The sequence below is a fragment of the Cupressus sempervirens genome, chromosome 10 (genome assembly GCF_028749045.1).
Source record: "Cupressus sempervirens isolate cs-2001-9-10 chromosome 10, ASM2874904v1, whole genome shotgun sequence".
Lineage (NCBI taxonomy): Eukaryota > Viridiplantae > Streptophyta > Pinopsida > Cupressales > Cupressaceae > Cupressus > Cupressus sempervirens.
This window is the reverse complement of record NC_143127.1, coordinates 232,688,486-232,707,111: the sequence shown is the minus strand read 5'-3', so window position 1 is coordinate 232,707,111 and position 18,626 is coordinate 232,688,486. Positions and strand designations below refer to the sequence as shown.

Genomic DNA, 18,626 nt, shown 5'->3' with positions numbered 1-18,626 from the left:
TGTTTATGATTTATGGCTATCTTTTACGGTGGATGTTTATATCTTCTATGATGATGTATCATGTATGGTATTTGGTTTCATTTACTTTATTGCACTTGTATCATGGATTCGATGAGGAGGATGTATCTTTATTTTTACACCTGTATATTCTTTTAAGCCTTTCATACCTTGTGACATGTATAGTGGATGATTGAGCATTCTAAATAGGCATTTGAAAATGAATGTATATTATGGACATTGGACTTCTTAAATTATTCTTTCATGTGGATGTGGTAGTTGTTAGACTTAGTACTAGTTAGATCAAATGTGACTCAACGTCTTGGGATCCTTAACGAATGTAACCTGTTATGTATGTTTTTAGTTGTATGTATGTTATTACTTCCTTCTGCTACTATGTGTTTGATATGAATGGTTTATCTTTCATGTTTAAAAAAAAAAAATTGTTTGGCAAACTTAGTAAAATTTTAGGTTAATTCTTTTGGGTCCCTTGGCGGGGCATTACATATAAGCACTCTTTACTCAGAATATCAATTGCTTGACACCGCTTGCTCATCCCTGATTACGAGAACAATTAATATTGTATACGACCCACAAATTAAATAAAAGAGATCTATCTTTAAAAAAACATGTAGGCTCAAGATCAGAGTAAATGATTGAGAGTACTTAGCTTGCTAAGCACGTTTGTCTTGTCCCACTCTTTCCATGACCTGAACATTACAAACACGACATCTCAGCGTTAGAGCAGCTGAGCCCTACCCATCCTCCATATTACACTACAGCAGCTGCAGTGTCTCAAGAGCAGGGCAATAACCCAATCAACTCAGAATTAGAATCAATCCTTGCAGCCTTGATGCCTGGTTAGTAGAGCATTTACCTCAATATTCCAGAGATGCCTTACCACTCAAAACTGTTGGAATCCAATTTTCGGCACCATTGAAGGAGCAGTTGACCTCAAATGAAGAAAATTAGTTTCCGAGACAAGCCTATTAAAGGGCTAAATGTTGTTGTTAGTTATGCTTAGAAATCATCTAAAGAAAAATTCACAGAATGCCTGTAACTTCAGGTCTGATCATAGACTTAATATTACAGTTCATTTTCCAATAAATGTAATTAGAACTGCATACATAAACCAAATGACTAAGAGAGTCTTAGTCTATCCAATAAAAATAAAGCATACCATCCACTGTAGAAAATAACAGTATACAAAATTTCAAACAAGAGAGAAATTTTAACTATATAATCTCAACCAAGCATCCCTTTACACCAGAAAGAGAGCCGATATCATCAGGAACTGCCCTTTTTATGTAGACTGAAAATGATCAACCTGGATGATCTACGCATCGGATCTATCTACATGGTCCCAATGGCTTGAAGAAGAATTAAAATTTCCAGATAATCATGAAGAATCCAAATTCTTGATGCCAATGATGCTCGATTCCTCATATTCTTGCAAATAGAGGGAAGCACAAAAGCTTCTCATTCTTACAAACTTTTTTAAAAATTCCTCCTAATAATCCCTGTCAACAAGAGATATTAATCACAGTATACTTATCTCTTTCATATGCAAAATTTTAATTTCTTAGAATAAGACAGGCATCCCAGAGCCATATTAAATCTTAAAATACTGCAAAAAGGTACAAAAATTAAAACTTATCTGTCAACCATATACACCAGCAACAATTGTTTCATGAATAGACCAATGCCATAAATTTATTTTCATTTATGCGAGTTCTTTTTCAATTTGAATCCTATAGTTGTGCTTGGTTGGCCTCCTCAAAGTGACACTACTACAGCACATACCCACAAGCTCTCCGAAAGGGTAGAGCATCCATGTTAGCTCTAAGGGTAACGAAAGGAGGAGCCCTAGGGCCTATGAAGGCTCCAATCTCTGCAAAGGGTACAGCGTCCATGTTAGCTCTTAAGGGTAACGAAAGGAGGAGCCCTAGGGCCTATGAAGGCTCCAATCTCTGCAAATGGCCAACTGTACTTGACACCCATTTTCTCCATATCGCTTCATATGATTGCATTGGTTTCGGACTACTTGAACCCAAGCTCAGGATTTGTTGATGTATGTTTTATGACCCACCAAACAATATAACAAAATACCGAAGTATCTTATCCTCTCTTGAATAAAGTCTCATGTATGCTAAGATTGCTAGAAGGTCATATGATGACTTCAAGGTTCCTTTAATGCCAGGTCTTGACTATGGATAAGCTCGGTGGTTGATGTGATTTGCTGATGATAACAAGGGGCCTTACATGTTTACTCAAATTCACTTCAAAGCATACTAGATGTGAGAGTTATCTAAAAGTTTTGCAATAAAATACTTTTTGGGTTTTCATAAAGTATGCAAAAATGAAATAGGATGGGGTTTAGGAATTCTATTCTAATCCTAAGGGTGGTGGTTACAATAAATGATACTCTGGTGGACAAATTCCTCAATTTACCTAGCTCTACTTTGCCAAGTTATACTACAACTATGCGTGAACTGGTGCAATCTTCAAGGGTTATGCCAAAAGTTTTGAAACCACCACATACACCATCATAAAGAACAATGTATATGAATTATAAAAGTTAAACAAATGCATGAAATGGGTTTAGGCTAACTTTGCACAACAATTTAGAATCACTAAAACATCAAAAGTATGAACCAAAGGAATCCATCAACACACCATCATATTGTCTATTGCAATCACAACACTTTAACCATGCTAAACATAGTCTAAATGAGAAAATTTTAAAAAACAAGCAAGCACCAAGACACAGCAAGTATTCACCAAGCTTTAATGAAAACTCTATTATCTTAGTAGCTCATAGCAACAATCTCAAAAAATCCCCTCTTTACAAATGAGAAGTGAGGCCTTTATATAGGTCCTTGATTACAATGGATGGCCCAGATGATCACAATAACCGATGGCCTAGTTCATGCCACATCAGCCCTAATTAGGGTTAGGGCAAAGAAAAGGAATCTACATTAATGCAATAAGAAATTCACTACCATAGTGGGTAATAAATTCCCACTATACATACTTGCATAGAAAGAGAGTGGGGTGCAATAAATATCCACTATGCATGCCTATTCCTCGATAAATGCTTAGTCTTCTTTGAATAGATTGTTCTTGATTCCATTCCCTGAATGCATAGAAGTCTGACTTGGAGACCTCAACTTATCTGTAAAGATAACTGGGTGCCATAAAATCGTGATGGAGGCCAAGTAAGCTTGATTCCTTTCCAACTACATCATTTTTTTAACTAAGATCCAACTTTGACTGACTTTTCTGAAAATCTCTCCTCAAACATTCTCGTCTTCCATGTACTTGCTTGGAAATTTATCTCCCTGAAATGGATTGGAATCCCTTGTTGATGATTATGTCACTTTAGAATTTCTTCATATTGAACTTCCATCGCCATGTTCTTGTATTTTTGAATTTGAACTTTGACTGTTGAACTTTGAATGTCTGGGACCAAATTACTCAATATTTGGATGTCTTTGATGCTAGAATTAGAATTTGGGACTTGATCATCTTTCTTGAATTTTTAGAACTAGAGCTCTCTCCTCCATTTTTCTTCCAAGAACAAGAAATTTCTGACAACCATTTTTTCTTCCATGAAAGAGGAATTTCCAATACTTAGCCATTTTTTCTTCCATAAAGGAGAATTTCCAACACTTAGGCATTCTTTCCAAGATTTCCAGTTATCTTGTTGGAGGAAATTTTGAGTGGTCATGGATTTTGTCCATGATGGAACAGTTCCGCAACAACCATCTTTCTCCAAGGCGAAAAGTTTTGAGTGATCATGGATTTTGTCCGTGATGGTTCTACAACAACCATTTTTCTCCAAGGTGGAATTTTTTGAGTGATCATGGATTTTGTCTGTGATGGAAGAATTCCGGAGCAACCACTTTTCTCCAAGCCAGGATTTTTTGAGTGGATGTGGATTTTGTCCATGATGGAAGAATTCAGTAGCAACCATTTTTCTCCAAGGCGATATTTTTTGAGTGATCATGGATTATCCATGATGGAAGAATTCTGCAGCAACCATTTTTCTCTAAGGCAACATTTTTTGAGAGGTCCTAGATTTTGTCCATGATGGAAGAATTCCATGAGAACAATTTTTCCTGATGTTTTCATGCCTTTCCACTTTTGGATATTTCAAGGATGATTCTAGACTTTGTAATATCCCCTCTTGGCTCAAGCTCGACAAAGATACTAATCTCCTTAAGCATTTAGTTATTTGACATTTTGTTAAACAATTTGCAATCAAGTTTAAGCAATACTGAAAATGGATCAAAAAATTCTACCACCTAAGTTGATAGATAGCAAATACATATATTTCCCTTTTTGCTTGTGCTAAATACTTGTGTTCAATTCCCTTGAATTCTTTGGTAATAATGATTATTGGAAGAAGCAATGCAATGCTGAAGATTAAATCTTTTATTGCTCAAATCTGAATTTGCACAAATGACAATACCAAATGCAATTTATATAAACTGAATAGAAGCTGGATAGAGCAGATCAAATGAACAATAGAATACCCAATCGAGCTGCTAATGGCAGGTTGCAACTCCTTTCATCATCAGTGTTTGGTGGGAAGAATGCCACAATTAATCTCTAGACCAAATTGCAGCCACCAATCACTGTTGTGTGAGCCTTATACAAAATTGTGGAGTTCTGAAATCGAATTGCAGGCCTCTGGAAATGATTTGCAAGCCCTTGCTAATAATTGCAGGTTGTAAATGATACCCAAACTCTGCTGTAGATTGTCATCCCAGCATTCAAGAAGGTGCCAAATTAATTCTTCCAGCATACACATATACCAATGAAAGACTTCTCAACTCGTAACTGAATTTCAAAGCCACTCCCAGCACAAATAGATTGAAACTCTATCAACTTCAGAATTCCAACCACCATGACAATGGACACCAACTTGTCATAAGCAGTATGTTACAATAGAGAAGTAACAATCACAATACCTCAGCTGCAATTGCATAGATAAATCAAGGAGAATCAGTCTCCAGGCAAGATCACCAAACCCTTATACCTCAGCAAGGGCAAAGGAAAAACAACTTAGAATTTCTTCACAGGCAACAAAAGCAAATAATCAATCGGATGCTTTACTCATCAAATAATCTCATATTTGTAATCTCCAAACGGCACAAAGTTTCTCAAATGGACTTCACTTAGGAAGCTTCCCACATATAAAATTAAAATATAATAAAGAGTCATTATAAACTAATTTATTAATTGCTTTTGGCTCCGAAAATGACCTTTTCCACCATAACTTAAAATTCTGACACATAAGGCCACTGTTTCTTGTTCCCATGATTTAAAACTTTTCGTCCCAATTCCAACGAGCTATGATACTAAGGTGACCAACCAACAACACTATCAAAAATAGCAACCTCAACATATCTATATGAATAATAATAATTCAACCATCTTGTGAAAACAACTAAAAAGGCATCAGAATCAAAATCTGACAACATCAAAGTGATCCTGATGATGAAAGATGATGAATGAACCTGACGGGGTGACATTATAAATAGACACTCCCTCCAAGATTCTTGGAGCTCAAACTGGAAGCTTGAAATAAAAACTAAGAGCATCCTCCAACTCCTCTAACTCAACTAAGCTCATCGAAACCAACAAATTGACTTACTATAAATAGTAAGTCCCTCAAACAAAGCCAAAACACACCATAGGCTACTAGAAAGCCTATAACCACACAACCGAGACCCTCCAATCCCACTATTAGCTCACGAGGCTCGCGATGGTGAACTAACCTGGCCAACTGCAGGAACCTGCTAAAAATGGGGACATTAGAGACTTCACCATTTTTTGATTGATTGTCTTGCTTGCTCCTTCTTTTGGACATAGAAACATATACTCTTTTGGCTCTTTATCAACCAGAGCTCACTTGTTGCCAAAAATAGACTTTCTAAAAATAGTAAGTTATCCCAAAGTCAAAATAAGGCCAATCTGAGAGGCAGTGAAATTTACTAAAAATAGACTTTCTAAAAATATTAAGTTGTTCCAAAGTAAAAATGAGGTCAATTTGGGAGGCAGTGAAATTTACTATAAATAGACTTACTAAAAATAGACAAGCTAAAAATAGTATGTCAAAACATTCAATTCTCAAATAACTAAACAATTTACATTCTAAGACCCACATGGACAACACTTTCCAGACTTGGCCAATTTTACCAATTCTCATTCGAAAGAGGGGACCTTAGAAGACCGAGCCAAAGACTACTAAGAACTAAAGCCAAAAGGACAAGACCAAGAGACAAAAATGGGGTCCTCATTTGCAATGGGGCGATGTTGTGAAAACCCCACAATAGGATTCTTGCGAATTCTTTTGCAGGTGTGATTAAGCCAGTCAAAATTCTTTGCTCTCTAGCCATTTTGAAAACTTCATGTCGTTCGTGTTCATGATAGTGATCACAACTTTGAGCTTTGAATAGAGAGAAGTGAGAGGGAAAATTATTTAACTGTATCATTTCCTATAGTCAACCCATCTCTGTCTGCATTGGTGAATTGGAACCATTGACAAAACAGTATTGCAGAATCGAATGACAAGCCTCACCCCTCACCATTGCTTGCTGCATGAGAAACAATCATCCCACAAAGAAACTTCTCATCACAATGAAACCAACACATAAATGCAAGATGATCTTTGAAGATCAAGAAAATTGAAAAAACAATTCTGACGACCACTCCATTCATAAACCATGCCTTTTGAAACATATGAAAAGAACATACACATACACACACTTCATATAGTGCCCCAAAACAGCCTAACAAGAAACATTGATCAAGAATGCAACACTTGACTTTCATATGACTTGTCGGTTCAAAAAGATTGACCTACTAAAGAGAAGTATTCAAACCGACGACTCTTTCAAATGATCGATGATCCATCAATTGTTGGTGAAACACGGCCATTAAGGCTTTGTACCTGCTATCCTTTTCATCGTTTTTTCTGCTAGGTTACCAACACAAATCCAATAATTACGAATTGTTAAGTAACATTTAACTCGAACAAGAGCTAAGAAGAAGAGGAATAGGTGCGACCATTGTGTAATAGTTTGAGCCTCATATTATCTTAACTTTGCTGACTCAAGGTTGCTACTCTTCTTCGGCATATGTTATGTCCAAACGAGAATCTCAGATACTCGCACTCCCAGGAAATTTCACCAACTCTTGACTGGGAGGAATGGTCCCAACAAAGCATACAACTAATGAATAGTAAGCATAAAAAGAAACCGATGCCACTCTAATCACTATACCGAAAGGATTTGGTGCAAGATGCCTAAATATAATTATGAATTGGCGATATAAACACTTCAATAAATACTCACTGACATGATGATATCATAATGCCATGGTGGAGAAAGCAATAACTAAGATGAGAGAGAGAGAGAGAGAGAGAGAGAGAGAGAGAGAAAACTCCAATTGAAAAATAGTCCAACACATTAATCATTCTAAAAATAGCACCCTACTACTCGGAGAGTATCACTAGTACATTGCTATTTGACCATGATAATTCCTACCTTGTACAATACTAAATACAAGAGAATTGTGGAGATACAGTTTCTCTCAGGCAACGAGTGAAACTCTCTAAATCATATAAAAACTGAGTCTATCTCCATGATGTGGGATAGAGTTGTTATGGAATCTTAAAAACTTTCTCCAACTTGAGACACTTGAGACACTTGAACACTCTAAGGTGAGCCTATAAACCTGCTCCAAGATGGAGAAACATCTCTACTCTACTTTAGTAAAGCGATTTCACTCCATTTCAACTGCAAAAACTCTCCAAAATCCAACTTCTCCAAGGACACTAGAGAGAAACATCAGGCTTCATCAAATTGAGCCACAAAGAGCACCAACACCATTCTAAGACCATCAGTGTCCCTGTCCAGACTCGATATGCACTTTGCCAATAATTAACAGCTTAGTGACACCATGGTGAAGAAAACTTGTCAACTATCTTAGAAAGACTGGCATCAGCAAGGAGAGCCCATACATTTCATTTATAGTGACTCAAATGTCACAGAAGATGATAATCAATCTTTTATTCACCAATAATACGAATTAAGCCTCCAAAGGGTGAATCATCAAACTCCATAAACGACACCAAAAACATCAAACTATTGGCAAAGGTTCTGTCAAAAGAAATATTACTTCTGAGAGAAACATGAACATGGTGCCTAGCTGGTGCAAAATGACATGAATATGAAGCTGAGACACTTTTGCACTAGACTTTCAACAAAATAGAAGCAATTCTAAGACAACACACATCCAACTCAGATCACAATCAATAAGCTCAGATAATGTTACACAAATAACCTAATACATTCTTCTTTACAGCTGTTATCAGAAGCCTAGCTCTAATAACCTGTTAAAAAAAATTAGCCCAAAAAAACATGATAAACAACAATATAAAAGATAATAATCAATACACAAGGACTCAAGACATTTATCCTAGGAAAACCCTCCAACTAGAGGGAATACCCCAGCCACACCGGCGAAATATATCTTTTATTGATAAACACAAATGTTCAAGTACAAGGCTTTCAATTGATACATTACAATACATCAAGCAATCACATAAATAGATTGCATTTAGACTCTTCATTTTACACACAAAGGTCTCTTCAAATCCCAAATGCAAGACCCTTCAAATTTTCAAATATTCAACACTTCATATTTCCATACACATGCCTCTTCGCATGATGTATGACACATTTAATTATATAATATTATCTTAAATATTATCACAAATGTCTCTTTCAGCTGAAGATGACCATAGCAGTCATAACAAACATATTTCTATTTCATAAAATTAGAGATAAAGATCTCTATTGCAGCTACAATCTCCAACAATTTAAACATGTATTCTCTCTAACTTGGCTCTCAATATTGTCCCTTGAAGTCTTCGGCATTTGGAATTGCAGGTGCAATCCATCATAGGTGTGTATGTGGCCTCACTGTTTCTGTTTCTGTAAAACCTTGAGCTTCCAAAGGTATGTTCTTTGACACACAGATTAAGTCCACACTCATGTATTATTCTGAGGTTTGGAATCCTAGCTTGGGATCATGTCGCTAAGATAGGGTTGGAAAGGTTCAGATGATTATCTTTATGATCTAGTGCAAAAGGGGACTTCCTTGTTATATTGTTGAAGCCAAATTTTCCACCCATCCCTTCATCTAAAGAGAGTCTTCAAACTCACTTGGTTTATACCTTATACATTGATTTGAAAAACATGGATTCAGCAAAAACTCGGGAAAAATCTCAGTAAAATTTCTCAACATTAGAAACACAGATTTTTTTTTAAATGTCTAAAAAAGCCCGACAACCCACATTTCAAATTTCTTGCAGAATCATTACTTCTGGCATCTAAGTCATGAGCCTTCCATTTCAGTTTATCGTGATTGTTATAGATGACCAACCACAAGGGTCCTAATTTCTAAACACCTGATGGAACAGCAATAATACAGCCATTTGCAGACAAAGAATTGATACTGTTGTGATCATCTTTGTGAACCCTTTCTTAAGCTCACACTATTAACTGCCTCTTCGAGCCATACCAGGGATACAGTTTTCAAGTTTCTGCATGAGGAAATCACCACTATAGGGAAAATATGCATAATCAGCAAAAAAAAGTGTGGATTAATAAGTAATTTATTTAAAGCAATAAACTCAAATATACATACTAAGACAAGTTTGTAAGGACCTGCATACTGGGATTATGTCCTCCTCAATGTCACGGGTCCAAAGGGACCACTCAAGCTGAACAGCCGTAATTGGATGCACTGCATGGGCTCTTCTAATGGTATCAACACTGGCTTCTGACAGTCCAATATATTTTACTTTTCCCTCTTCCACAAGCTTTTTGAGCTCCCGGATCTAAGATCATTGGCAAGAAAAAATAGCATTGATTATGAACCAGACAAAAATCACTAACAAATCTGCACGTAACATCTTATTAAGTTTCACACATGCATACTTAAAACCTTGCCCAAATTTTCCAAGGTAACATAAACAAATATGCTCCAAGTTTCAAAATACATGGAAAACTCAGAAGCAAACCTAGTCTAATACTTGGCATAATCAGCACAAATAGGAACACACAGCACTTACTGTTTGTTCAATAGGAACTGACGTATCTATCCTATGCTGATAATATAGATCTATGTACTCCACATCGAGCCGCTTAAGGCTTTCTTCACAACATTTCCGGACATACTCTGGGGAACCCTTGGCATCTACCTTACCATCTGCAGTATTTACAATACCAAACTTTGTTGCAAGTTGAATTTTGTCACGAGGAAGCTGCTTTAAGGCCTGTACATAATCATTGAGCGTTAGGTGCATGTACTACTTGTTAAGAACTCTGAACTGTTCACCGTTACCTTCAAAGAGAAAAGCTTGGGAGATATACACAAAACAAACTCATATTAACAATGAAATGAAGCTAGGTGGAATTATCTAAAATTCTATGAGAATAGAGAATTTGTGGGCCAAGCAATTCAAATCAAATAGAAGTGAACACATTTTGTATTAGTTTACGTACTTCACAACAATGACAACAAAGAATTTGTCAATGAGGTAGAGGTGAACATACTTTAATAAACTTGTCTAGGTGAATCCTTGTTTACTTTACATGAGAAATTAAGCGTATTTGCACACATTTGCAACCAATAGCTAAATCTCAACACACATGCTACATAGTCAGTTTTATTTGTCATCCTTCAAAGAAAAAAATGTCAAAAAAGTATCTGCCCATCATTTGACGGAAAGCGTACCCTAATTAATATAAGTGTCTCATGGCTATTGGTAATGAACTAAGATACTGATGGATGACATTTTGGCCAGGATGCGGGCGTGGATGCACGGGGATGCACGGATGTGTTTGGAAGCAGCACAGAGGTGGGCAGGAAGCGAGGCCGCTGCCTGTGGATGCTTGCAGGATGCTTGGGAAAGCATCCACAGAGCATCCATCAAGCATCTGGGTGAATCCATGGAGCATCCGGACTGTATACTCTCCTCCGCGATATGGCTGACTACATCCCCTATTTGTTCCTCCTTCTAATCCCTTCCTTTTGATGTTCTACTTCTCCATCGGAATCTTCCCCCTCCCTCAAATGGGAGACTAGAACACTTGATTACTGGTCTGAACCTTACTGTTTTGAAATGCAGTCAATATACACTGCCAAACTGACTAAAACACTTGGGGAAACTCACTCAGTTTTTTGCAGTATAATACATGACCATGTAGATGAACTATTTCAGCCATTTACACTAGCAATATACTTAGTTATACAAATGTAGCTGAAAACAATTAGATTTCTCAATTGTTGCACTAAGTTAGTCAAACAAGGTTTATTCAAAAACTTACCTATAGTTAGGCTTTCAAATTTTCTCACAAACTCTCATCATTCTAGAAGCCAAGTATAAGTGTACCATGTGTTTTGTTGTTTAACTTCTATATTGTGTGTCGCTCTTGACAAATATTAGCTTATACAAAATAATTTCAATTAAGTCTTTGACTCTTTTCCCATGTTATGTCTCAATCTTTTTAGGGCTGACACAGCAAGCAAAAATATTCAAAAACTAAATTTGCATACATAAATAATAGTATACATACATGCATACATATATATATATGGATGTACCCAAACACATCCAAAATCCCAAAAAAAAAATCCATGCATCAACATGTAACGCCCTACTCAAGAACCCGAGAGAAATAACCTAACATGTTGCAATGTTTACTGAAATAATTTTTATTTAAAGTTTAAACAACACAAGAAATGCAGAAGCAATATACATATACACATCAAGTACACAAACAATTAAATATACAGTCTCCATTTCTCAAGGGTTCCTTCACATTGTGTCATGTTAAGAAGATTATATTAATCAATTAAGCCTCAAGTACAAAGTATGATCATAATCATAAAGAAATAATAGACACATTATCTCATAAGCAAATGCATAAGTACAACTAATAATATGAAAGCACATCAAATGATTAACATCCACTGCACATGTCACAGGATATGTGAGAATAGATACAAGCACATCATAATACACAGTGCATCTCGTGTTTGCATTTTGTACCTTGTATGTTTTGGTTTCAGGAGATACTTTGATACTCATGTTTGAGGACATTCGAGATGACCTGATGGTCAGATACTATATTTTGATTTACCAGTATCATAGATGTTAGATGCTATGTTGTTTAGTTTGATTATATTTGCATGATGATACTTATTAATGTGACATTATGCTTTATGACGATATCTAGTTATTTTGTATTCAGACATATACTTTGTTTATGATTATATGATGGACTTATTGGTTTATGGATACCTTGATTTGATGCTACAGTTATTTGCTTCATTCTTTCTTTGGGATGTTTTACGATGCAGTGAGTGATTTAAGAGATTATTTTAATGCAATTAAATAAATAATTATTAATGTGAATTAATGCATTTATCACTTCGGCTATATTATTATATGCAATTGCACTTGATAGTGTTGTGTAGCGTGCAAAATTTATATCCCCAATAGTGGCACATGGAGTTAGTGATTCGGCTATTCTTACCTAGCCAATGTCGTCCCTGTATGGTAGATGTATCCTAATTAATTGATTAATTAAACCCTCCGGTGATTTGATAAATCCGGACTCATTTGCATTATGTGATTAGACCCGTAAACGTGTCAGTGCATTTAGAGGTTTGCATTGTTGCGAAAGTTATTAAAGAATATTGTGATGTTATAGTTTTTGAAAATTTTATATTTGATTTAATTATTTTAATTCCCGGCAACTTTGTCATAGTTGAATTACATTTAATTGGAATTGCCCAATTTTGTCTAGGTTGAAATATTACGATAATAGATAATCATCTATTATTAGTAAATGGTAATCTTTTGTAAATATCTAGTTCGCTTTAGTTAGCTTTCGCTTTTTTAGCTTTCTCTGTAAGAATAGAATGTTTCTATTCTTTACAATCATTTCCTAAGGAAACATCGTTTTATTCTTTTGTATATAAAGACCTTTTAGTCTCTGTTAATAACAAGAAAATATTTTACCAATTACTTCATAATATGGTATCAGAGTCAATACTTCGATTTTTTTTGAAAAATCTATAATTTCTTTCAAAATTATTTGCTCAAATTTTTTGAAATCATTTCTATGTTTTTTTCTCAAAAAATTTGTATAGGGTTTCTGTAGTTAAGAAAAATTCTTTTGTTAAAACGTTGGTTGCGGCTAGGTTTTATGGCTCAATGAATGCAAATCGCAGCATCAAAGGCATAAAATCACAGCAACAAATTGAGCCCAGTCTGCACGAGATCTTGGTTTGCATGCAATCTGATCTCAATTTCCATGAACATGTTGAGTCTACTCACACTCAAATCCCAAAAATCATGATTTTCTGTGACATTTTTTAAAAACAAAAAACGGCCTTGTCGCTTTTCTTGTGTCTGAATCTGCATTTTCGTGAGTTCTCCACAACTCAACAGCCATCTCTATTCACAAGTTCTCTGTGACAAACAAACTAGTCGTTTTCTGCCTGCAAACTCTATTTTTTTGCAAATCGGAGCTTCCATGGCTACTGACTGTGTTTTTTTCGAAACCCTAAATTCTGAGCTCAAATAAAAAATTGATTTTAGATTCTTGGTGGGCTTTTCAAGAGCTCAACTGGGTTGTCCAATTTTTCTAGGAGCCTCATTTTTCGTACCTCAATTTTCAAGCCAATGAATCTAGAAAACAACAGCATACTCCTAGGTTTTTCAAGCTCGCTTCTGGGTCACTCTCCGAATTTTTTGGTCTTCCATTTTTTTCCTTAAAGAACGTGCCTTCGCAGATTTTCACATTTTTCATTGAAAAATGTGTCATGGCATCTCTGACAAACATTCTACTCAAGCACAACTCCAAATTCAATGGTCAAAATTATGGCACTTGAAAGCAGTAGATCATCGCAATTTTTGATTATCAAAACACTGATCAACTTGCTCTAGGTGTTACGAAGCGTCCAACTTCTCTTGGTTCTAATCAAGATGCATGGGATCTAAATAATCAAGAGGTGGTGATGCTTCTCAAATTATCCGTGGTTGATGATCAACTTTCTCATATTCCATCCGGAAAGATAGCTGCCGAGATTTGGACACATCTCAAAGGTCTTCATGAGACTTCTGACAAAAGCAAAGCTTTCTTTTTGAAGAACACTCTGTTTTCTATTGTCATGATGGCACCTCGCTCTAGCCACACCTGAATTTGATTCACAAAATCCGTGATCAGTTACTTGCCATCGGTCACAAGATGAAGAGGATATTGTGGTTATCACTCTTTGGAGTTTACCAAAGTCCTATGAGCATTTTATTGAGACACTCAACATCATGTCTTCTGGTGTTGATTTGAAGTTCACTAATCTTTGTACACTTTTGCTTCAGCAAAATCAGTGGAAACAACAATTCGATAGCAGCTCCACCTCCACAGAGCAAGCCTTCGCTGCGTAATCCTCTCAGAAGGATAAAGGCAAGTTTCAGCAGCCATCTCAATAGAAGTCTTCTGCACCAGCATCAAATGGCTCCCAAAAGTAGAACATTCAATGCAACTACTACCACAAGTTTGGATACATGAAGGTTGAATGTCGAAAACACTTAGCTGCATAATCTAAGCAATCAGGTTTGCAACCCAAAGCGAACAGTGCAGAGCACATTGAGCAGAGTCTGCCTTTTACGCCTTCATGGCTAAAAGACCTGCAGATCATGTGAAGTCATCTGCCTGGTACATTGATTTAGGTGCCTCTTGTCATTTCACTCACTGCAAAGACTGGTTTACTGACTACCAACCTTATTCTGATTCTGTTATTTTTGGTGGCGGAGAAGAGTACAAGGTTGTTGACAAAGGCAACATTTAGATTCAATCTACTGGGAGAAATCTCATATTCTTCAATGTATACTACATTCCAGAGATGGAGCTAAATCTACTCTTAATCAGTCAGTTGTTGTGACATTCTCCACACTTGGATGTCACCTTTAGTTCACATCAGTGCACCATCACTAATCGGGCGACTCAATCTACTGTTGCAGTGGGTCTTAAGGATCATGGTCTTTTCAGACTTACTAATTCTAGTGATTCTTGGGACTTAGCTATGGCTGTTTGGCGGTCTTCTATTAGCACACTTTGACATCAACAATATGGGCACTTAAATGTGCATTATCTCTCACAGCTTGCTCCGGATGAGCTTGTTCTTAGATTGCTAGAGATTCAGACTCAACAGCTTGGAGTTTGTGATGCATGTCAGGCTAGGAAGCAAAAGCACACACCTTTCACCAATGGCAATTCATGTTGAGCTTTTCAAGTACTTCAGCTTATTCATGCCGATATCTGCGGCCCTATGGCCACTCTTGTTCTTGGGTCCAAATATTTTCCGTTGTTTGTTGATGATTTTAGTAGAAAAATGTGGGTGTATTTCCTTAAAAAGAAATCAGATGCATTTCTTGTATTTTAGAAGTTTAAACCTTTAATTCAAAAAGAGTCGGAAAATCTATTATTAGTCTTAGATCAAACAATGGGGGGAACTTTGTTCTAATGTTTTCTCTAGCTTCTTGGATACATATGGCATCAAATGCTAGTTACCCACACCCTACACGCCACAACAGAACAGTGTAGTTGAACGTCCGAACCAAATAATCACCGAGATGGCTCAATCTATGCTCAAACACAAACATGTTCTGAAGAAGTTTTGAGCAGAAGCAGTTAACACTGTAGTTTCTCTGTTGAACCGCTCACCCACAGTGGCAGTCAAAGGTAAAACTCTGGAAGAGGCTTGGTCAAGTTGCAAGCCCAGAATTAGTCACCTAAAGGTTTTTGGCTCCCTTGCTTTTGTTTGGATCCCTGATGCATCACGCACCAAGTTGGATGCCAAGAGTCAGAAACTTATGCTTGTTGGATACAACAATCTTCACAAAGCCTACCACCTGATAGATATTGAGACATCTCGTCTCATCTATAGTCGTGATGTAGTCTTTGATGAGCAATGAGGACCATTCATGCCTATTTCTCCTGATCCTGATCCAGCAAACCAACCTATGAAGGTTCATGATTTGGGAGTTCGGCACCCATTAGGTCCACCTGATAGAAGGGCTCCAATAGCTCCAGTCATATCAGTGACCTCCGGCTTCTCCTGCAGGATCTCCTCGATTTGTAGATGCTTCGCCTGAGTTTGATCTAGATTCTTTTGATGAAGAACCTAATCACCAAGCATCTCCTAATACATATGTTGGTCATTCTCCTCTCCAGTCTAAGTGGTGGGCTAAGACACTTGCTGATCTTCGTGATGATGAGCTCATTGATGGAAGAATTGCTCGAAAAAAGAGCAAACCTACAAAGTTTGTTAACTTTGCTCTCATGGCTAATATTCACAATGAGCTTGAACCTCAAACATACTCCGAGGCTAAAGGAATTCCAGAGTGGGAACAAGTCATTACATCTGAACACCAAATCCTGCTGAAGAACAACACCTGGGTCCTTTCTGATCTTCCAACAGGTAAGAAACCCATTGGCTGCAAATGGGTTTACAAAATCAAATACAAATCAGATGGTACTTTGGATAAGTACAAAGCTCATTTAGTTGTGAAGGGCTTCTCTCAGCGTCAAGGCATTGATTATGAGGAGACCTTTGCTCCTACAACAAAAATGAGCACCATCAGATTAGTCCTAGCCATGACAACACAATTTGGCTGAAAGGTCCATCAAATGGACGTCAAGAGTGCTTTCCTTAATGATGATCTCCATGAAGAGGTCTACATGACACAGCCTCCTGGTTTCAAGGTTGTTGGTAAAGACCATCAGGTTCTTAGATTGGTAAAAGCTCTTTATGGCTTGAAGCAGGCCCCTCGAGCATGGTACATAAAAATTGATAAGTACCTTAGTGATCAAGGCTTCAAGAGGAATTCTTCAGAGTCAAATTTATACATCAAACTACTGATAATGACATTATCCTTCTGGTTATTTATGTGGATGATTTGATCATCATTGGCAGTTTGGCATCTTTGATTCAAGGAATCAAATAGAATTTATGCTAGTCTTTTAATATGACTAACCTTGGGCTCATGCATTATTGCCTAGGTGTTGAGGTTTGGCAACAGTCTTCTGATATATTCATCTCTCAATCCAAATATGTCAAGGCCCTATTAGACAAATTTTGTATGCAAGATTGCAAGCCTGCATCTACACCTATGGAGAAAGGTCTCAAGTTATCCACAAAGTTTGATTCTCCTTCTGTTGATGATACTATATACAGGCAACTAGTAGGCAGCCTCATTTACCGCTATGCTACTACGCCTGACATCAGCTTCGCAGTCAACTATATCTCACACTTTATGATAGCTCCTAAGGCTGATCATTGGATGGCAGCAAAGCGTGTGCTTCATTATGTGAAGGGCACTTCCAATTATGGACTTTTATACTCTTGAAGTTCTAATCCCAAACTCAGTGGGTTCACATATTCAGATTAGGCAAGCTCTGTTGATGATAAAAAGTCAACTTTTGGATATGTGTTCAGTTTAGGATCCGGTGCAGTCACATGGACCAGGAAGAAATAGTAGGCAATTTCTCTCTCCTCTACAGAGGCTGAATACAGAGGGACTGTTAAGGCAGGATGTGAAGATGTTTGGCTTTTTTAAATGCTTGGGGATATGTAGATGTCACCAACAAGACCAACTACTCTATTTGTTGATAAGCGTTATCAAGTTAGCATGAAATCCAGTCTTCCATGAACAAACCAAGCATGTGGATGTTCACTATCATTACATACGATAGCTGGTTGAAGACGAGACTATAGATTTGCAGTATGTTCCTATCACAGATCAAACTGCAAACATTCTCACCAAGCCTCTTCGTCCTGATAAGTTTGTCAAATTTAGAGGACAACTTGGTGTTGTAGATAAATTAACCATTAAAGGAGGGTATTTTGATAATAGATAATCGTCTATTATTAGTTAATAGTAACCTTTTGTAAATATCTAGTTAGCTTTAGTTAGCTTTCGTTTTTTCGCTTTCTCTGTTAGAATAGAATGTTTTTATTATTTACAATCGTTTCCTAAGGAAACATCATTTTATTCTTTTGTATATATAGACCTTTCGATCTCTTTTAATAACAAGAAAGTATTTTACCAATTACTTCGTAATATGAAAAGAGTTGTTTTAGTGGGCCAGTTAAATTCCTAATATTATATTCCACTTCTAAAAGTGAATATATACCCAAAAGGGAATTATTTCCTCACTTCTCACTTGCGAAATAGGAATATGGAGAGCAAATTTCAAAATCCTCTTTGAAGGATTTACCGTTCTGTTTGTTGTAGGAGCTATAGGCGTGGGATCATCGCGAGGTTGAGCTCATTGGATCCAACTTAGGGAGACTGTCATTTGCTGAGATTTTCAACAGTGACCATTGGGCAATTATTTTATTGCATGTGTTTCTGTTTTATAGCCCTTTTGGCTGCGAGGTAGGGCTCTCCCGTTTATTTGTTTTCACTCCGTTTTGGGGTCTGCTTTTGGCAGTAAAACATTTGAAGGTTGAGAACTAATGTTCCCCTCCATTTC

General features: G+C 36.8%; 1 protein-coding gene across 1 annotated transcript in view; it reads right to left on the bottom strand.

Moving 5' to 3' along the window:
- LOC149533482 (putative aldo-keto reductase 1) overlaps window positions 1–18,626 on the bottom strand; it is a 69,401-nt gene that overhangs the window by 39,552 nt on the left and 11,223 nt on the right. Inside the window, exons 3-4 of the mRNA XM_089806765.1 lie at window positions 10,148–10,351; window positions 9,741–9,913 (exon numbers count right to left, since the gene is read on the bottom strand). Of these exons, the coding sequence (XP_089662891.1) occupies window positions 9,741–9,913; window positions 10,148–10,351 (377 nt within the window). The remainder of the gene's footprint in view (window positions 1–9,740; window positions 9,914–10,147; window positions 10,352–18,626) is intronic.